This window comes from Atheta coriaria, unplaced genomic scaffold, assembly GCF_025399875.1.
Source record: "Atheta coriaria isolate IRGN ID8LTWV9N9 unplaced genomic scaffold, Caltech_Dcor_3.1 hic_scaffold_16_pilon, whole genome shotgun sequence".
NCBI classification, from domain to species: Eukaryota; Metazoa; Arthropoda; class Insecta; order Coleoptera; family Staphylinidae; genus Dalotia; species Dalotia coriaria.
In genome coordinates this window covers 754,149-775,175 of record NW_027045458.1, presented here as the reverse complement: position 1 = coordinate 775,175, position 21,027 = coordinate 754,149, and the positions used below count along the sequence as shown (strand labels likewise).

Genomic DNA, 21,027 nt, shown 5'->3' with positions numbered 1-21,027 from the left:
TGTTTTATTATTCTATTTTTATCAAAATGTCATTGAAAACTTCAAGGCTTTCACAAAAATTACCATTTTTATCAATTACGCCTAGTCTAGTCTATTTGAAGTACCCGATTTTGTAAGTCTCTAGATTAAAGGACTTTGTATAGTATTATTACACGCATGTAGGTACGTTGATTATATCATTGCGTGAGATTCAAGGCAATGCCAGTGCAGAAAGAAGGTCATTTCACACTTCCGACCTGTCCAACGACTTTCCAGAGAGAACCAAAACAGAAATCTTGGATGCACACAATCGTTGAATTTGAAATGTATTCATTTGACCTCAAAATTAAATTATTTATAACTAAGCACGTGCTAAACGCGTGCAAAACACAAAGTATGCAACAAAAAAACATAAAAAGGAAAATAAAAAACCCGCGTGAAATTAACTCAATTAAACTAAACGTAAAACCCAGTAAATAACATGCACAAATAAGAGACAAAAATATACTGCATGTTTCGCAATTGGTGTGCGTCTACGTAGCCAGACATAGGCGCCGCTTGGGAGCGGTGGGTCCAATCGTGAGGGCGGGTTCGTCGGCCCCACGCCCGCATCCCGCACGTCCCGCGACGCTTTTATTCCCGCTCGAGTCGCGTCCGCCCGCCATTCCACGTGCAACCAGTGCGCGGACCAGACCATTTCAGTCTACACATTCAGTCTACGAGAATTGATCTGCAAAGTGCATTAATACTCATCACACATATTCAACAATTCGACACGGTCAAGTACACCATTCAACAAAATAAAGCAAAGTTTTTTTAGCGTGCACAAGGTTTTTGAATCTGTTAGTGCGTCTTCCACACATCCCCAGTATCCGGAGAAGAGATATTTTTAGGTGAGTGCTTTTATATCTGTGTTCATGAGGCCGTTGTATTAATAGCAATTACAAAACCACAAACTTCCGATAGATATAAATTAATATTATAGTTTTGTAGTTGATAAATATAACAGCTTTTTGAGTTGTGGTTCTTTGAGATCAAAGTGCATTGCACTGTGCGTGAGAAATGGTTGTGGGTTGCATCAACATTCTAGAATGTTAAGTTCATTCATGCTGTGCGAGCGAGTTTGGAGATTAAAATAAAGTCCCTTTTTGACCTGCACAACTGGTTTTCTTTTCAATGAAATATTTAACGACCTAAGGGACAGAACACACAAAAGTCCCTCGACAGTTTTGGGTTCTTATTAGCTATTGTACTAGTAATACTAGAGCAGGTAAATTGTTGCCCTAGAAAAGTCAGTTCCAAGTAAACACATAAGCTACTAGTGTTACATTAATGTATATAGTTTTCGTTATGAGTTATCAGTTATCTGTTAGTACTTATCGTCGTAACGCATTTCAGAACTATTGAATAAATATGTCACAATGTATAAATACATCACAAATGCATTATTAATATTACATTTTTGTATTTTTGCAGCTTGTTTTTCAAAATCAATCATTTTTGATTCAACAATGTTGTCGCATATTCAACAAGAGGAAGCCAAATTGGACGCGATGCAGCGGGTATGGCAGACATCTCGTCGTGCGACTACAATGTCCTTTTTTGAGGACGCTGATGCTGAGCGTGAACTTTTCGCCCTGCCACGACAGGTGAGTGCTTTTTCTTTGAATCATCACAAATGCATTATTACATTACTACATTATCACTACTCAACACTGCACATTTACACACATCTGAGTCATTTGTTACATCATATTGTTTTACATTATGGAACCGTAGGTGTTCGTTATCATGCGTTGTGTAGACTATCACTGTTTTCATTATCTGAGCACGTTTCATGATTATCGAGACAATAAATATTAGCGTGCAAACAATAGTGTTAATATCTTTGCACAATAAAGTGCATTCATTAAATTAAACAATAAAAAATAATGCGCTGTTTGAAAATTTTCGAAAAATTAATTTATGACGAGGATATTTAACTTCTTGAATAATATTTGCGCGTTTGTTGCCTCAGGAATGATAATATTTAAAATTTTAATTGAATAGAAACTCCCGTACGTGAGATTTAAATATTTTGCTTCATTATGTAGAGATAATAAATATTTTCGTGCGGATAATGGCGGCTAAGTTAATATTTTTTTACAAATGACAATAAAATATTATTGTGTAGGTTATTTAGTTTTTTTCTTTGTAATTTTAAATAAATTACTGACGTAATAAATTTATCGCATAAATTGTTTGTAATACTATCAATTGCATCAATTGCTAGAACAATACTTACTTACTCAATAGATAAGTAATGCAAAATGCAATAATATGTTGTGGAATTTTTCAAATCAGTAATTTTTCCACTCATAATAAAGTTTCCACTTCTTGCTTACTTCCCTACTTTTACTCAACAACATAAAATAGAAGAGACAAGTACTTTCACAAGGTTAGTCGAGTTTAATAATTGCTCAAAGTGGTCAGTATGAAGTTTAATCAAGAATTAAAAGTTGATTATTTAAAATCGTTGTCGAAACTGTTCAACTGGTTTCAAAGTAAAGTAAGTTTGTTTTTCTAGTTTTTCTATCAAAAATTTAATTTTCTACTTTGTTGCATTTTCGATAAATTTATTAATGTTAAAAACTAATTGATAATTTCGCCGCATTTACGTCAATTCAAATATTTTTCATATTTTTCAATCCGATCGAGTATGAGTGATAACCTATCGAGGTTAAACATCCATAATTGCAATAACGGCAAGCAAACAAATACATCCGACTCGCCTATGAATAATTAGCGTCCGCGTAAATAAACATACATCTCGTCGCGTTTCCGATCGATAATCGCGCTCATCATCAACTTGTTGAAACATTAACCCCGAGTCGTCATTAATATTCATGGCATGTGAATTCGTTAGAAATAACAGAAAAAACCCAGACCGTTTTCGAAGAACCAATTAGAATATTTAACAATCTTTGTAGAATTCCTGTGGTGGTCTAATCACTAGAGGACAGTGTGCGTCACCACCTCCCTGTACACCTGCTTTGTGCGCTGATTACGGACAGGAGTTTAATGAAACATTCCAAGTAAGTTTACTGAAACAAAACCAAACACTTAAACAATTTACACAAACCAACTGAATAATTCAAAATGGCGGCTGCTTGTGGCTGTAATTTAGTAATTTACTAATTTTTATTAATATTTTGTGTCCGTAGGAAGTAAAAACTGTACAGGATGGCACCACAAAGCGCCCTCACCGTAAATCCACCGAAAAACCATCGTCCCTGTTATTGGATGCATCAGAATGCGGTGATTTCCCCGCACGTTACATCATCGCACCTGTTGAGGCTCATCAGTTCCCCGTTTGCGGCGTGTACATTGATAACAGAGTAATTCCAGGCTTCAAATATCGCGTGCGACCATTACCTGCGGTTGGAGAGGTAGTAAAACGCAAACATGGCTTACCATGCATGTTCGGTGGGCGTGCGCTCACCCTTCAAAGCATCGGACGTGGTTACGCGCGTCGTTTTACCTTCGAAGCGGACGAAAATCACTTGAATGACAACGACAACTATTTCTGGAGCGACAACCGCCCTGAAGGATATGCATTTGAATTGGAGTTAATCAGCGAAGGCGACAAGTTCACCATCTTCGATGCAAATCGCGAGGCGCAAGGAACGCTGGAAGTCGTCAAACTCGAGGTTAGTAAGTTATCCATAAGTACATTTCATGCTTTATATACTCGTATACCGACGAGACATTGGGATTGATTTAAATTCGGCATTCATTGATAGAGAGAAAAGATTATTTTTGGGGATTTGCTGTTTGCGTGTGCCAAAGCAAGCATGTGAGTGAAAAGTGTGCTTGATCATGATGTGTACGGATGATAATCATAATTACTAGGTTTACAGAGAGGTAACATTTTTTATTTTTACTTATTTGGCTTGAAGCGTGTTGAAGCAAATGTCGATCGAAACACTTTATTCAAAATGAACGTGCATCGACATTTGTTTGAACAAATCAGGGACATTTTTCACTACACATGCATCAACCACGTTCAGATGGGCTTTTGTTGTGCCTTTTTCATCATTTTTGATCGTTAAATGAAGCCATTCGCTCACAGCAATCCCGCATGAGTTCAAAACAAAAACAGAAAAAGAAATGAAATTCATTCGCCTCGAAATCAATCCCGCAAATTGTTGTTCGTATCATCACAGTATTCCAAATGCTGTTGTTAGCCGCCGCCGAGCAGTGCACGCACAGGTTGTTGAATCCGCACGCCTGAAGGATTCACGACTGGGCTCTCTATCTCTCATCCGCTTCCACCATGTGTGCGCATAAGGGCGCCTCCGTAAGTTGGTACAATCTCACGCACGATCGCATCCGCCACGACGCGCGCGCACCCCCAACCGAGCTCAAATCTATAACATAACTCACTCTTTCAGGGACCACAGGTTGAAATTAGCGGCAGCATGTCGGCGCACTCGGTGGAAAAGCGCGTGCGAGTCAAGCTGATCGCCAAGGTGGAGTTCTTCGAGACTGGCGTGGCGAAACCAACACCGGTGACAGGGGTAGCCGTAGCGATTAAACAAGCTCGCACCCCGCATGCAGTAGTCACACGTGTAAGCAATGTGATGATTAAAGGCCACCGTTACAGTCTATTGCCAGGAGTGGCAAAGGAACATCGCCGTGCGACTGTACGCGGCGCTGATTTAGGCGATGTGCCAACTAAGTACACAATGGCCGGCCTGGAGGCGTGCGAAATCCCAGTGGTAGGCACGTATGTAGATGCGCGAGTCGTGCCTGGTTTCCATTACCGCGTGCGACCGAATGATCGCTCCGAGCGACTCTTCGACGGGCGCACGTTGAAACTTCTTAGCATCGGTATGGGTTATGCTAAGCGACTCACCTTCCAGCCGGACTCGCTGCTTGAGCCTGACAACTACCTCTGGTCTGACTCGCATCCAGATGGTTTGGGCTTAGAACCGCGCGCTGTGCACACCGGTATGCGTTTTGCGATCGTTACAAGCGACGGACAAAGACTGGGAGATGCTTCAGTCTTCCGCGCTGATATGGCACAGAAAGAGGAGAGTATGGAGCGCGTGCCCAGTGAATCTCACCCTGGGCATTATGCGATTGAAAAGCGTATATATGTTGATGTTATGTGTCATGTGCGATTGGCGTGCATGGATAGCGAGGAGCACTTGATGAACATTTGCGGTGTTGCGGTGTGCCGCAAGGAGCCGAAATCGAATGACTCGTACGTTGTACGAGTGGAGAACATCGGCATGGACTCACAGCTGAAACTGCTCTTCGCCTACAACCACACTGATATCACATTCGTTCCAATTGTTGTTAAATAATTTTCTTCACAGGGGTTTTCTTCGAATTCTCTTTGATCTGATTAATACATTACGATATACTCTTTTATAGGTACTTAAAACGTTAATTTATTTTACAATAAAACTTTTGTTTGACTATCACACCGTGTGGAAAAATATACCCTTCAATTCATTCTCACACAGTTTTTCCACTTCATCTGAAAATAAATATTTCAGTGGTATTCTTTTACTTTTTTTGTGGAACTTACCACTAATATCAATTAAATTTGCTTGTTTTTGCTGCAATCCGACGTAAAACTCACGCAGGTTGCTAACTTTCGCAACAACCCAATAATCCTTCATCGTTTTAACGATGATTTCACCTGCATAACCCATAGCATCTTTGTGTTCATTCAAATCCGCCATGATTTTACAGCAGTCTTTGGTAATGGATAAGTTTCCATTTTGTTTATTATCCAAATGCACGGTACTTTTGTACGCCAAGTTCAACTTGTTGAAATAAATAAAACGCGGTGTTGTTTCAGACGCGATGTTTGCTTGCGTCGGTGTTTGTTTTGTGCAATATTCGGCGATTTCCGACACTACTTCAGTTAAATTAGGACCGATAAACTCATCCAACTCTTGGAATAATTCCAGAGTTAATTCTTCAGTAGCTGATACAAATATAAACGCATAAACTTTACTGTAATACTAGTTGCCTATACGAAACGAAAACTTACCACTAATAAATAGACACAAAGAAGCACTTAAAGCTCTATAAACCACAAGAAAATATTCATCTGGTTCCTTTTTATCTTGTGTATAGATAAAAACAGTAGGTACTTTGCCGATATTCTTCGAAGTTTTTAAATTCTCTGGACCTGTAATAAATCGTCCATGATGTAACGCAGATGCTGCAAATGGCGACGCTGCGTTACGCGGCATGGATCCACACAACAATTCAGAAGACACGTGTGCAGGTAAAAGTGTTGTGATCAAATACTGATAAACAACCTGCATATCAGCAGGTTCAATTCCGCTCCATACTAAATGCTCATTGTACATGAACGCCGAATGTTTAATTATGGGATGCTTGCATTCCAGTGAATTAATAAAGCATTGTACATTTAGGAATGTCTGACGATTCAATGGAAGAAACTGCATACCGTTGAATACATTTAACAGATCACAATGTTGTAATCTGATTGTTGTCAAGTACTACAACAACATAATTTAATTGTTGTGTTTGTTGAACTAAATTAGAAGAAATTAAGAAAATAGTGTTTACTCACAGCTGTGAAAAATTGCTCCAGCTTGGTTTTTAGAGTGTAAACATCTGATGATGCTAATGTCCTCTCAAATGTTCCATTAAATAATCTATACATGTAATAAGCCTGCTTGAGAACATTCTGATAGACATTATTCTGGACATCATCAGATAAATATTCAGTGATGTCCACTCCATCTTTGCTCTTTTTAATTGTTGGCACATTTAATGTCTAAAACAAGTATAAAATGTGATTATTATTAAAAATTGATTGAAATAAGTGCAAACCATGATCATCCAGTATTTATCTTCAGGCTGGAAGTAAATTTGCCTTCGCTTTTCAGTACCTATTGCATCAATAGGTCCATCTGGTTTAAAAGACCTAAAAATAAACAATTAATTATTAAATTAATATATTTACTTGTGAATTTATAGTGATTTACATTGTAAACTGAATCATTGCTTCTGACAAACCCAGTGTCTTCATTTGCACATCCAAATGATCTGTGTTTGGATAGTAGTATAATAACTTTTTGTGTTCCTATGGTAATTAAGTTCATTTGTTTAAAATGGTAAAAGTTACAAAAAGATTTACCTGCCTCTCCTTCAACAGTACCATGATCAGAGTTGAAAATATAAAAGTTGTTTAGTTCCACTTCACTTTTTAACGTAGTCATTTTAATTGTTAGTTATTGTTAGTTAATGTGGATGCATCTAATAACAGTGTATTACTTAATGCGACAAGACACAATTAAATAATATATTAAGTTTATTCTTGTGTGTGAACAACATTAAAAATTAAAGTTTTGATCTTAACAATTTAGTGAGGTTAGAAACATTCAGCAGGAGAGCGCAACGATCGCATTGAACTCGGCAGCAAAGTTTTGAAAGTGCGCACAAAACAAAACATATTAAACGAAAAATTAAAACAAAAATGTAATCAAATACTAGTGCCATAACTTTACGAGATAATATTGCCAATAACTGCGTCAAAAATTATTGGTTTAGAATACAATCGGTAATTAGGTAATTTCATTTATAGTTTGCTTCATTATAATTTATTTGCTATAATGTTTTTAGTTTTGATCATAAATATTCAGCTACAATAAATACATTCTCTTAGATTTCACTAAAACTATCTTAAATTAAGTTTTGATTAGCTTGTACATAATGAAACAATGCGTTTATATTTTGTTCATAACTCTAACAATGTAGTTTTCTAGCTCTCCTCATATTATAGAATCTTTCTTGAAGGTACAACATTTAGCAAACAACATCTTGTCAATATTAGATACATATTTATATATATATAGTTATTTATTTAGTCATTTGTTATCTAAGTACGATGTTACGATGCATTTTCTGCTCATTTTCGTCATTCTCTCCTGTCAGCTTAATATAAATAATAAATTATTACGTCAAAGGTAATCTAGGGAGTGGACAAGAATGGAAATGGAACCAAGAGAAGGAAAAACAAATAAATAAATGACACAGCTATGCGATTACAGCCTCTCGCTAGCTGATGGTAAGGGCGGGCATGGTACAAACACAAAATGGCCGGGACGCGCGTTTTATTCATCTAACAAAACGCCATCGCTGGGCGCGTTATCTTCTATATTCCGTACGCTCTCCAGGGATAACGGTAGATTACCGCGCTGTCGCAGATTCTTCATCTTGCTTTCCAGAGCCAACCATTCCAGCAAAATACTGCAATCAATTAAAATGTAATCCTCTAAGCGTAAATGGTATTTTAATATATCATACCTGTTGACTACATGCATATTGACTGCGCGTTTGCCAAAATTTCGCGCCACTGACAGTTCCATTTCGTTGAAACCGCGCGTGGGTCGCATTTGACGCACCTGGTGTTCGGCTGGACCACGTCGTCCGCCCGCACAACTCGCGAAAGAGAGTGCCACCACGATGAACAGCACGCCGAGGCTTGTTGTAGTTGTCACTGCCATTCTATAATAAGATAAGTTTTAATTAAAAATAATTCTGGTTTATTGCACATTATAAAAACATGTTGGTTATTTTATGTATGTTTGGTTGCCTACCAAAATAATCAAAATAACCTACTAATTTACGTTTTATTTCTAAGTAGGTAATGTGTAAGTAAAGTGAATGAAACCTAATCCGGAATCGAATGTGTACAGTTAAATAGTCCTATTATTAGGGTTGGGAAAGTTCATATTTGCCGAAACTTTAGTGTAATGTGGGTTGTGGCTTTGACAAAGTCGTTACGCCGCGTCGCGGTAGCGAAACAAACAAAACAATTGCAAGCATTGAAACTATGCGTTGCGTTTTCAGAGTAAGTACATATTTGCATCTTATAGTATTAACTACCACATGTATCTTGTACTTTATACAAAAATAAGAAGACGATCTACGTGTAGGCATGCGTTTCGGCAATGTCAAGGGCTTCATTTGTCGCTGCACAAGACAAACAAAAGAAGAAGAAAGTTGCGCGTTTGATGTTTCAGTCGCGCGTTAATTGTTAATTTCTTTAATTTGCGCCGACGCGACGGAATGCGTTCAAGTCAAACATAAAAGGCAGCTGAAAGAGTTTGGTCTAGAAAAAGGGGTGACAATCTATCAAAGTTGCGTCGACATCAAAAGTCGGTTAATTAATTCCCTCGCAATCGGAAACGTGAGTAACGATGAGAGTGAAAAGTTTCAATGGCAAAAAAAATTAAACTTTGTCATCAACACATCTTAACAAAAAAATAGATCTATATTTATTTATATATAGCTACTTTGTAACTATTAACTTCTAAAATTTTCTTAATTACACTTAATTGCGCTGGATAAAAACATTTTTCGAGTTTAATTACAAAATTTCGCGTTGGCATCTTCACAAGTGGTGCATAATCAAATTACCGAATGCTTTTAGGAACATTTACTTGAGAAAAAACAACGTTAAAAAATTCATCTCACACCTAACCTTAAATTTAAACTTCCAGGGCAAATACTTGTGCAAAATGGCCGCTTTGCATCTAATAAGCTTTTTCTTCGCAATCCAATCACTCACCGATCTAATAAAGTCTAGTTTTTTAATCAATCCGATAAGAAACTGATCAAGTTCAAGTTAATCCCATCAGATTTCGCTGCATACAATGTCCGTGTCGATGAAGAAGTGAGGAAATGCGTAAACTGCTTTAATTAAAAGTTTATTAACGTACGCAATGCTGAAGAGTGAGTTGTAATAAGATGCCACGTAAAAGATGCGCATTTTTATGATTATGGTTATCTGCGGACAGTGCAACTGCATCTTAGGTGAGTGCATTTTTATGCGCATTGTTTATTTCAATGTTTTATGCAAAAGCAACGTAAAATCACCGCAAAAAGTGCGAATTTTCTATTGAAAATTGCGCGAATTTTTCTGCAAATATTAATATATTATTCAAAATTGACTAATTAATAACCTCCGGGCGCTTTGGGCATTGACTGAGACAATACAGTTGCGCGCAATTTCACTATGCAATGCAAATCGACATTATCCGCTGGGTAAACTTCTAATTGGAGCTCAAGATGCTCCATAGAGATTATTATTCCACCTCGCGGCAGCGCGATCTAATCCAGTTTGGAACAATAAATGTACGTTTTCAATAAATTCATCTGTTGTGCCGGTGGGTAGGCAATGTTTTTAACTTCAAGTAGTAAACTTGTTTTTCTATTCTATAATATTAACCTCTCATTACCCTCGTCGATATTGCTTCGTTACGTCAACCGACCGCGGCCATTAGAAGGGTGTAATGTGCGCGCGGTGCAAAGTTGCGGAAAGCTTTTAGTTGCGCGGTTGCGCGACATCGCAGAAACACCACCACCGAATTATTAATAAACAAGTATGAAACAAGTTTAATCTATTTTCTGTATTATATAGTCAGAGTATATTTTCTTTGCTAAATTTTTATTTTTGACTGTTTGTTATTTTGGTGTGATATTGGTTGCCTATAATAAACATATAAGGTTATAAAATGAGCTTTGCTTACAAATTTGAATTATTCAATTAATTAACATAATGGCTCGGGTCATCGTTGACTAACTCAATAGGGACGCACTCTCGTATGCGCATTACATATTTTACGAGCAATATAGTAGCGGATATAGTGTTTGTTTGTCATTTTTCGAACACAGTTAATTACTTCAATTATTTCGATTGAAAGTTGAGTGCCGATGTATCTGCCCACGTAATAAATTTAATCAAAAACTAATTAAATTGAGTTTTGTTTTTCAATTAATTATTTTTTTAGGTTATTTATTTATTTATAAAATATCCGGCGTATTTTTGAGACAATAACGACATTTGCACATTAATAAAATATTCAGTGCTGTTCGTGTTTATTTTCCGAATGAATCTTTTTTCATTTAAATTCTCGTGGGTTTGGAATGCGCCGAAAACACATTCGAATGTGCGAGGGAGTCCGAGAAGATCATCGGAATATTAACAATGTTAATTTAAATTATACGAACAAAAAAATCAGAAACAAAAAGGGAGATGGCATGTTGGACATGCTTACAATGCGCGAATCGAATGCGAAGTAACAGAATTCTGCCTGAACATCACGCCGTAGACGATGTTTTTATTTGCGTGGATTTTAAGGTGGAAAAGTTTTTAATTTACAACTTTTTGTTTTTTTCTTCTTCTTTTTTATGTTGAATTTACTATTGTATATTATTAAATATTTACATATTCAGAAAAAAGTGATTTTTGTGGTTATAAAACTAAATAAAAAATAAAATAAAACTAATTTTGAGGTTGTGTAAATTAAATTCAAACTAATAAACCAGTAAAACGAAAGAAATAAACAAAGAAAGTCAAATAAATAACTCAAAATGAGTTACTGTCAAAGTTCTTTCGTAAAGTTGGCAAATTTCAAAAGAGGTTCACAAAAATTGTCGTTTTGGGTTGCACTGGCATGCATTTCGGAGTGATGTATCGCCCGCCTGCGGCTCGTGCACAATGTTTCACTCAACGTGTCTAAAAGTTTCATTTTACATGTAATATGCATACTATTTACTATAGAATGCATTTGAATATTCATATATTACATTACTAAAAGAGGTTACGTTTCAATTTTTTTCATAATTTGTATAATTTTGAGGTTAATAGACATTATAGCTACCAAAATGTCAAAAATTACAAAAAACAGTATTTATACACACTAAATATAGAATATTAATATGTATTTATGTAGTATATATGTGTATGAGTAAATTTATTTATGAATATGAGCGATGTTGACGGAAAATGAACCCCTAATGAAAGCCGAAACATATTGAGCGTGTCGCCGAGGGTGGCTGATTGTTGTCTATCGCTTGCCATCCTAGTTTAGCAGCCGAAAAACGACATCACCTGATTTTATCACACGCACACAAATTCCCAGAAACAAGAACAAGACACACTTTGAGATGAAAGTCGCTCCAGGTAAACACATCGCGTATCTCCAAATTAAAATGAATATTTAACCAAGTTAATATTTTAGCCGTGATGGGGCTTCATTTAATTTAAGATATATCCAGCGTAGACTAGACAACAATTGGCCAGATTGGCAGATGCCTATAATTTACATACACATTGCTGCATGCGGCTAACAAATGTAAATCGAAATGCAAAAACAAAGAAAATGCACGTTGCGGCACTTTGTTGGGCATTTGCGATTCGCTCGTCGTTGGCTTTCATCGAAATCAATTTCTTCACGTGGAGGCCAAAGACGCCAAGCACAATATTTGCATATTGGATGAAACTTCAATTTATTACGAATGTGCATTTCACAATCTAATATTTCTACGTATTTTTATATTGAAATTGTATGCGACGCAAGACATAATGTAAATAGAAGGGGAACAGCGTCAAATGTTGTAGGCCACCAAGTTAACACAAATCAAGAGAAACATGAAAATTAAATATAAACTAGGTAATAGATTGAATAATGTATAAAATCTGCATTATTTATACATGCAGATCTTTACTTAATAAATTAATTAACTATTCATTATATTACGATAAATTAACTGCGCATATCTTGTAAATCTTGACTTCAGAGTTAATTTGAGGTTAAAAATGTCATTTGTACTGAATACAATCAAGAAAATAAAAGAAAATTGAAGTTAAAATTACATTTTTCGTCAAGAAATAAAATATTAATTTCAATTATTATCACTTTTATCAAAATGAATACTAATTTCTTAAGTGCAAACAAAGTTGTACACTTGTTAGATTAACAGCGATCAATAAATTATAATTTTTCAACTTTGAATATTTTTAACTCTACGCATCGGAACTTCTTGCGCCTTTAAGTGTCCGGAAACAAATTCAGCTTCTTCACTTTCCAAAAGCAAGCGCAAAAAAAAAAATTTATCTCCTCGCGCTGCGTGTCGAGAGTTAAACGAAACGAACGGCGAAATGTTTGCGCAGATCGTCCGTGATATTAATTATTAAAATTATCGCAAAATGAATTTGAATTTTGCCTCTTGACGCTAAAACTTTGTTTGAGTTTAAACATCTCAGCTTGTGTAACGTTTTAATTAACTTATTATTCTGATTAAAACAAACGCCTGATAATGTTGATTACTATCATCATATTAATGAAATTACGGAAATGATTCGGTACACTTACACACATCTTGTAGACGTTTTATGGTTAATCGCACGCAAAGTTTTTCGCGTTTCGTGCGCGACGCGGATAAGCTCCCTAAAGAGCGAAAACGGCACGACACGCATATTTACATTCATTTATTATTATCAGGCACAATTTCATGCTTTGTTTCGTTGATATTTGCAGCTGATCGCTGTTTAATCGACTTTGATTTAACCTTCAACTTGAATTTTGTAATGTGCAATCGTAAAAAATTATCAGTCAGTCGTAAAAATTTAAGATTATTGAAAATATACTACTGCGTAATCAACAGCAGTGATTAAAAATAGTAATTGATACGTCATTATTAATTAATTAAAGATTAAAAGAAATATACGTCATTGTTTCAACTTGGATGTTAAAATATTAATTAAATTTATGAATGAGTTTATTTTAATTAAAATTAAAAATCATTTCTATTTAAAAATTTATAGATAAAAACTGAAGGCGCAGGTAGATAATGAAAATTGAAAACTATGTAAATCTCGATGCACGCACGTATTGAAATTGCAATAAATGATTTAAAACCAAACGGAAATAACAGAATCAACAATGGTTTCAACCAACTATCTTTTCCAGCGTTTCTCTCGTTTGTCACGTAGCCACGTGCCACACTTTCACACACCGCCATTTTCTATTTGTTTTATTTTAATTTTTCTTTTGTTATAAAAATTTTTTTTTCGTTAATATGTACTAAATATTGTATTACAAAAACAGCACCACTCTAAAATTCAATTATTTATTGTCTCGTGTTGTTTAGTGTATTTTTTTGGAAGCTTGTTAACGTCATCGATTACAAATAGATTGTGGAAATCGGTTTGTCATCTCGCGGGCCGCTGCGATCAATCATAGTCAACCACGATGACCATCGCAATGCGAATCCATCTTGGGATGATAACTCACACACGAGGGGGCAGGAGGCCAAGTAAGAAAAATTGTTTTATTTAATCTAATGCGACAAGCGGAACGATGCGACAAAACAATAATAAATACAAATTGTTTCATAATCCGACTAAGATAAGATATATGTTTAGGCAACCAACATTACACCAAAAGTATTTACGCCTCAAATTGAAGACATTTAGACATTTACACTTTTGCACTTCCCAGAATCTGTCGTAATCTGGTACGTATTAGCGTAACAAACTGGAAATTAATTAATCAACTAATGTGAAATTTCTTGACTAGACGCAGCGCCGTTTTCCGACGCGAGAAAATCCAGATTGAAATCGCATTCAACCAGTTAGTGTCTAATGCAAGTTGCAACAAGTTGAGACGGAGACAGTCAAGGTGTTCGCGTTCACATCTTCAACCAGTGTATAATATGTAAGCGTAATAAATACATGCAAAACGGTGTCAAACACGGGTCGGGAGATTAAGTGCAAAACACTAAACACTAAAGGCCTGTAAATTGAATACCGGAAGCCGTAAGATAGGTACTTTAATGAAAATTACCCATGCAGAGGAAATCAGCACGGTGTGTGAGTGAATGAAAACTAATTTCGTGCAAAATTTTACGCTTAATTTAATTTTTATTTATATTTTAATTAGTTTTAATTGTTGTACTCACCCTCAAAGTATCATGAAGATTTGAATGCGCCAGGAATTGTTTGATGTGCACTAGTCAGTCGAGTGGTGAGTTAGTTCTTCACCGATGGCGACTTGATGCGATGTGTGGAGCGGCGCGCGCTCGGGTGAAACTTTTCGCGCGAATTTCACGACGCTGGCGTATTTATGCTTGCGCCGCCGCCGCTGCCACCACCGCCGCGGCTACCGCCTCCGTCATCGTCGACGTCGTCGCTCTTCGCGTGGGTTGTCATCAACCATTACTTACGGGACTTAATTTTGGGTTAACTATGGCTAATTTCTGAAAATTTTTTAATTCATTAGAAAAATTATCTTTGCAGAGGCCTAGACGATAGTTTAGTATTTTTTAAAGTACAAGTTGGTCATATTAATTCCTCTGTTAGTTAATTTCAGCTACTCGAATCTCCAGCATGTAAACTGATATTGTTGTAGTGCTAAATTACGTATCTTGCTATAAATACGTAATTTGGAGGTTATACAATCGCACCACTGGGTGCTAATTGTAGAGACACGTATTACATTTCAACTAACCGTAACCTAAAATAACCCTAGCAACCGATAGTGTTGTTTTTATGGTGTATTAGGTTAGGTTTTTGTGATAGTTTGATACTTCTATTGTATACGATATTTTACAACCGTAACAATATGCACACGCGTATAGTATTGCAGGATTACGAGTGTTTTTAGTGCGGAATTATGGTGTGTAACAAAATTAATCGCGATATTAACTAGGCGATAATATTACAATCATATGCGCATATAATTTTGTTAGTTTATTTTGAGTCTTTGAGTATTTTGCGTAATTTGCGCAACAAAAGCCAAATCAGATTACGAGAAAGAATCCCCTTGTAGTTCATTCTATATTTGTAGTCATTATACTGTATTTTCTAGAAATAGAATTATAAATCAGTATTTGTTTATGTTTCTGGGTCATTTGTACTTTATTCATTCCATAAGAAGAAGAATAACTATTATTAGCTTTTATTCTTGAAAAGACACGTCACATCACATTTATACCAACATTTTTCATTGCAATTGTCATGTAACTATCAGCATTTCTAACAAAATTTTTGTTAGTGTTCAAACTCACAAATAACCTACGTATCCTATTGGCATTTTTGAGAATCAAAATATAAACTTAAATATGATATTCCAGAGTAGTTCTTAAAAACAGTATGTTTATTATTGCGTCATTGGCACGTAACACTCCTACACAATAAATTTAACACTCGCAATCGTCACGATTTTATTGATACACGCATGTTATGCGTTCACGATTGATAGGGCTGTAACGCGCTGGTTGTGACGTTATTAGCATACAAGCTGCAACCTTGCAGTTGGATTCAGTGATATAATGAATGCGTTCAAGTGCGAAACGCAATTCACTTCCGGAATGAATGCGAATGGTCCCCGAGGGCGGCCTGAAAATTGATTAATTCGTATAATCAGACCTGAATTATACACATTTCTAAGAATTAAATAAAAACAGAATAATTTATTTAGTTATTAACTCACTGAAATACACTTAAAAGTATTAAAAAGTTAAATTTTATATTTATTGTAGGTTACGAGTATATCAAACCTGCCTCGGGCGATTGTTAGATTGTTTCGGTTGTTTTGCGCTGTTGAATGAGACAAACGAGTGCAAACAGCATCGTCCCTCGGCGATTTGATATGCTTCAACTGCGGTATGCAGTAATATCACGATTTTTGAGCGCAGGGAATGTTTGTGCAGTGCGTGTTCGTTCTTCTTGAGAAAATAATAATTTTCCCATCTAACTTTGTGGGTGGATTGTGTGTTTGTATTTGCATTTGAAATTTTGCGAAATTTCTATGTAAATAATACGAGAAGTTAGACGCACAATAAATATACTATTTATATTTACATCGCAATTCAACCGGAATAGTTTGTCTGTTGTGAAATTAATTACGGAATGCAATGTGGCAGATGTAAACATATCCAACTCAAAATTGCGGAAAATTACGAATTTTTAATGTTAAGTAATTAAATTTGTGCTGAGATAAATATGCCAGTGAGTAAAAGCAACACCTACGCAGATAGTCATAAACTAGAATAATCAACAGCACTACATTGATTGACAATTTCACGCTTAATTCTTTTAATTGTTTAATTATACTTATTATTTAAACCTGTACACACTCCATTTCCGATTTTATTTAATCATTCGTTTCTTTTTGTACAAGATGTTAAGACCTTTAACAAAAGTGTTGATTGTTTGTGTGGTTGTTTTGTGTCTTACGCAAACAGTAAAATGTATAATAGTAGTTATTACACCCAATGAATACTGTATCTTGTATATTATGTTGCCTAGATTATGTAAAAATGTAAATAATTTTTCTTTTTTAGCGCTTCCAAAGCTTCCAAACTTATTGTGGCCATGGGTAACTAATACACGAAAAGGTGTAACACCAACTGTTGTTGAATCTGTTGATTCATCTGATTCTTCGTTAGCAACTATACCAGATAGCCCGACAATTGAAAAAATTCCGCCTGTAGTTGGAAGTACAGCATTAAAACCTAAATCGAGCTCTTTTGTTGCTCGTTTTACTGGATATATTTATGATGTCGCAAAATTGATCTTACTTTCTACATCATTCTTAGCATTTTTGTTTTCTACAGTGTTATACATATTTTATTAATCAACTAGTGTGATTTGTGTAGTATAGGTTGCATACACAGCACTCAGAATGGAAAAGTAGTTGAATAAGTAAAAATAATGAATTTATTATATGGTAATAAATAAACATTGATTTTGTTGTTAAAACGTCAAAAAATCTACACAATGAACAATGAAGTTATACTCAAGTGCCAGAGGACAAATGTTAATATTATAAAAGTTGGGTTAGGTTACGACACGTCAAAACTCTGTTTTGGTAATATCCGATATTAAATATCTCCAAAACAACAATAAATCCAAAGATTCCATTTATTGCTATGATTTAATTATAATATTATTCATCAAACAAGGAAAGTGCGCATCAGGAGCTTAGCGACAAACCAAATCAATCGATATGGAAAAAGAAAAGTGCTCAAAACATCCGTAGGTGGCGGCACTGGTAACCAAGATGTTTGGGGCGGCACCTGTGCTGGTGGCAGGGGAGGTCCTATTGCTCCTGCCACTGGTGGTGGTGGGGGAAGTCTCATTGGTGGTGCAGGTTGTGGTGGATACATTGCTTGATGTTGAGGATTTGGATAACCTTGGATAACTTGTATTAAGCATTGTTACAGTTATTACAGTTATTGCGAATACATACCTTGCTGGGGACCTGGATACCCCAATGCTGGCATCATTTGGCCTTAAATTTATCAAAGTACATTATATTTATTAGAAAGTATTATTGTTTAAATTAATTTCTTACTTTGTGTCCTGGAGATGAGAACCATAAGCCCCAAGATCACGACGGTGTGAAGAAGACTTAAAAATTTCGCCATTGTGCTGCACCAAGTATCTCCTAACACACCAAGCAACAAAATTAAGTAAACTGTAAATAAAGATGCATTGTGCACGATTTATATCATATTTGCGAGCGTAATTACACAGGCGTCATAATAATGAAGCATAAAATTATTCAATTAACATGATGAGACTGCGGGTATTTGGTAATTGAGGTTAATTGAGGTTATGGATGTTATCAATCACAGTGTGTGATTTGGTTACTTTTTGCTTGAATTTTTTTGTTTTTACTAATCAATAATATCAAATACAGATATTCAATATTAGTTTATTATGATATTTAACTCGAAACTTAACCTAATATACCGAAATTAGGTTATGATTAAATTTTGTTTCTTTGTTTTTGTTTAATTTTATAATCATTTTAATAAAAGCGGAATAATTTGTTAACTTCAAAAGATATACAAGTTCAAGGACGAAAAACAGAAGGAACCATGTTTTTACATGCATTCTTAAGTAATTTGCATCAAAGTATAAGTAAATAAGTTCTTTATATGCATTAGCTTTATTTCTTAAATTCACACCAAACAATATTCTTTTGTGATTATCAAAGCTATTCACGTATAAATACCATATTAATCAATAAAACCTTTCAAATTTGAACAAGTTAAACTAAGAAAGTGCGAGCAATAACCTTCGAAATATAACATAATACTCGCAACGGAAACAAAACCGCTGTTATCAACTCGGCGGTCTGCGGACTGACCAATGATGGCGTAACAACTCGCTGAACAACCACTTGTGGTTGCGGTTGTCCATAGTGTCCATATTGGCCTAAAAATAATTAAATAATTATCCCATCTAATTATATTAAAACATGTTATGGTATAATATTGGTTGCCTACATTGCCTAACATTATATTTTACATACATTCAGCTTTATCCACCAAGAAAACATTTATAACCCCCAAAATAAACGTCAACAATAAAAAATAAGACATCGCCATTTATTAATTGTCTATAATCTGCAACAAATATGAATTTTCATGACTTATACTTTTTTATTTATACAAAAGTATCTTATCAGTATAATTTACAAAAAGCGTGAAACAATCAGGTTATTATCTGGTAATTAACCAGAAAAACAATGAAATACAAACAATTGAATTATTTAGATGGTCGTGTTAATACACCAAGGAGTAAAATACAGATTCTTTCACATTTAACGTTTTAATTAATTTTTAAGATTTTTGAATGATCCCAATGTTCCGCTTAACAACTTCAAGATGACCACGATGATCTTTTGAATCAAACTACCACGCTTTGTCAAAAAGTCCATCATTTCCATAATAAACTTGGACGCTTCCAATATTAAAACCAGCATGCGACTAACAGGCTTCTTTGAATTCATCTGACTGACAGCGTAGTCCATCATTTTACCAACAAGGCCCTCTGTGAGAGGTTTTACAACGCCTGATATTACTCCGGCAGTCACCGTTCCAGCTCCTATCATCTTGCTGACATTTTTCAGTAATGGTGAGATGATCCTACGTTGTGCTTGTTCTAAATTTTTATTCTCTGCACTGTCAGGGTTGTTATTATAATCAAACTCGACATCATTCGGTACATCGCCGTCATCGTCTGTGAAATCTTCTGGTGGAGGCGCCGGCACCTTCGGACGTTGAAAATTTATCTTTGGTCTTGCAGTAGGCATGATCAGTGGTTTCAGTTCTGCTTTCCCAGTACTTTGCTTTGCATTCTCAACTGGTTGCGCATGCGCTAAAATAAATTTTAAAAGTTTTTACAATTTTACATTTTTAGGAAATTAATTTTATGATTTTTACCGCTTGCTAATAAAATAGCTAATCAACAACGAGCAACATTTTCGATCTTTTTTGGCAATGATGTGCTCGTCTTGATGAATACAGATCGAATGATTAACTTCAATGTGCTTTTTTGATATTATCTGTGGTATATGAGTTGATTTAATTAATTAAGAATTAAATGTATTCATGATGGCATATTACACGATGTATGGTCATAATCGCATCATAAATTAGTTGAATTTTAGTGTTATTTATTGTTTTAATGTAGGTTATTGAATGTTCTACAATAATTTGGTGATTATGCTTACCTCTAAATTGAAGTATTTATGCGGTGGTTTAATTAATTCAATGCCGCCTTCGGGGGCTTAACAAACGAATCGGTGACTTGGGCAAAATTCGCTTGGATTCCGTGTGTGAGAAACTTAACTTGAAGTACCAGAGCCGAGCATATTGTCTATGCATCGCTGCGCAGGAGTTTAATTTGTGGATTTAAGATTTATGGCGTATGGTAATGTGGGGTGAAGTGACAACTTTGGCGACTTGGTTTTAAGACGGCTTAGGAGTTGTTTTTCTTTAATCTTTAAAGAAAACAGTTGATATTTTTTAATATTTTGAGAAGTTCTTTAAATATATAATTTTATCAGAGAGTTCTATGAACTAAAACTATATTTTCTTTAAAATGCAAATATTGCATCAGGTGGTAAAAATCTTATTTCAGGAAAATATTATTGTTCACGTACAATTTTTTCTTACAATGCTAGGCAACACACATTACTTTTTGTGCCATTGGGAATGATAATGTCCGTTTTTAAATGTTTTGACTGTTTTGAATTATAATATTTATTAAAATGTTTTACTAAAAGCTTCTTCAACAGGGCCGAGAGTTTAAACTTTTAAAATAATTTTCGATCACAATTTCTCAGTATTCAGAATTATTTCTCAATTTTTACTCTTTGTCAAGAAAAGCTAACATTGTATTAACACAGGATTTATGAAAGTGGCTAA

General features: G+C 35.2%; 3 protein-coding genes and 2 long non-coding RNA genes across 7 annotated transcripts; 2 read left to right on the top strand and 3 right to left on the bottom strand.

Annotated features, from left to right (window-relative positions):
* Nucleotides 1–1,465: 1,465 nt before the first annotated feature.
* Nucleotides 1,466–5,450, top strand: LOC135802169 (uncharacterized). Its single transcript, XM_065315699.1, has 4 exons — nt 1,466–1,628; nt 2,949–3,053; nt 3,183–3,668; nt 4,413–5,450. The coding sequence occupies exons 1-4, from the start codon at nt 1,491–1,493 to the stop codon at nt 5,328–5,330; spliced, it is 1,647 nt and encodes a 548-aa protein (XP_065171771.1). The 5' UTR covers nt 1,466–1,490; the 3' UTR covers nt 5,331–5,450.
* On the bottom strand, nt 5,393–7,401 carry LOC135802170 (vacuolar fusion protein CCZ1 homolog). 3 transcript variants are annotated; one of them, XM_065315700.1, is made up of 7 exons: nt 7,155–7,401; nt 6,999–7,096; nt 6,844–6,937; nt 6,581–6,787; nt 6,029–6,506; nt 5,558–5,962; nt 5,393–5,506 (listed from the first exon to the last, which is right to left on the bottom strand). In XM_065315700.1, the coding sequence occupies exons 1-7, from the start codon at nt 7,230–7,232 to the stop codon at nt 5,448–5,450; spliced, it is 1,419 nt and encodes a 472-aa protein (XP_065171772.1). In that variant the 5' UTR covers nt 7,233–7,401; the 3' UTR covers nt 5,393–5,447. The 3 variants fall into 3 exon arrangements, with proteins under 3 accessions (XP_065171772.1, XP_065171774.1, XP_065171775.1); XM_065315702.1 differs by having other exon boundaries at nt 7,151–7,394; XM_065315703.1 differs by lacking the exon at nt 6,999–7,096 and having other exon boundaries at nt 7,151–7,395.
* Nucleotides 7,402–16,964: 9,563 nt separating this feature from the next.
* LOC135802285 (uncharacterized) lies at nt 16,965–17,731 on the top strand. The gene is made up of 2 exons (XR_010550534.1): nt 16,965–17,055; nt 17,149–17,731. It is a non-coding gene; the product is annotated as an uncharacterized lncRNA (long non-coding RNA).
* LOC135802284 (uncharacterized) lies at nt 17,715–18,272 on the bottom strand. The gene is made up of 3 exons (XM_065315840.1): nt 18,162–18,272; nt 18,057–18,098; nt 17,715–17,999 (listed from the first exon to the last, which is right to left on the bottom strand). Exons 1-3 carry the CDS (start codon nt 18,232–18,234, stop codon nt 17,761–17,763), a joined length of 354 nt encoding a protein of 117 aa, XP_065171912.1. The 5' UTR covers nt 18,235–18,272; the 3' UTR covers nt 17,715–17,760.
* Nucleotides 18,273–18,742: 470 nt separating this feature from the next.
* LOC135802264 (uncharacterized) lies at nt 18,743–20,163 on the bottom strand. Its single transcript, XR_010550531.1, has 3 exons — nt 20,041–20,163; nt 19,128–19,975; nt 18,743–19,030 (listed from the first exon to the last, which is right to left on the bottom strand). It is a non-coding gene; the product is annotated as an uncharacterized lncRNA (long non-coding RNA).
* Nucleotides 20,164–21,027: the final 864 nt, after the last annotated feature.

Excerpts from the sequence above, each read along its gene's own strand:
- LOC135802170 (XM_065315700.1), bottom strand. The coding sequence starts at position 7,232 with ATGACTACGTTAAAAAGTGAAGTGGAACTAAACAACTTTTATATTTTC. Across the intron at positions 6,788-6,843 it reads ATAAATACTGGATGATCATG|ACATTAAATGTGCCAACAAT; the intron begins GTTTGCACTTAT and ends TACTTGTTTTAG. Across the intron at positions 5,507-5,557 it reads AAATTTAATTGATATTAGTG|ATGAAGTGGAAAAACTGTGT; the intron begins GTAAGTTCCACA and ends ATTTATTTTCAG.
- LOC135802169 (XM_065315699.1), top strand. The coding sequence starts at position 1,491 with ATGTTGTCGCATATTCAACAAGAGGAAGCCAAATTGGACGCGATGCAG. Across the intron at positions 1,629-2,948 it reads TTTTCGCCCTGCCACGACAG|AATTCCTGTGGTGGTCTAAT; the intron begins GTGAGTGCTTTT and ends CAATCTTTGTAG. Across the intron at positions 3,669-4,412 it reads TGGAAGTCGTCAAACTCGAG|GGACCACAGGTTGAAATTAG; the intron begins GTTAGTAAGTTA and ends TCACTCTTTCAG.
- LOC135802284 (XM_065315840.1), bottom strand. The coding sequence starts at position 18,234 with ATGGCGAAATTTTTAAGTCTTCTTCACACCGTCGTGATCTTGGGGCTT. Across the intron at positions 18,099-18,161 it reads TCTCATCTCCAGGACACAAA|GCCAAATGATGCCAGCATTG; the intron begins GTAAGAAATTAA and ends GATAAATTTAAG. Across the intron at positions 18,000-18,056 it reads GTATCCAGGTCCCCAGCAAG|GTTATCCAAATCCTCAACAT; the intron begins GTATGTATTCGC and ends AAGTTATCCAAG.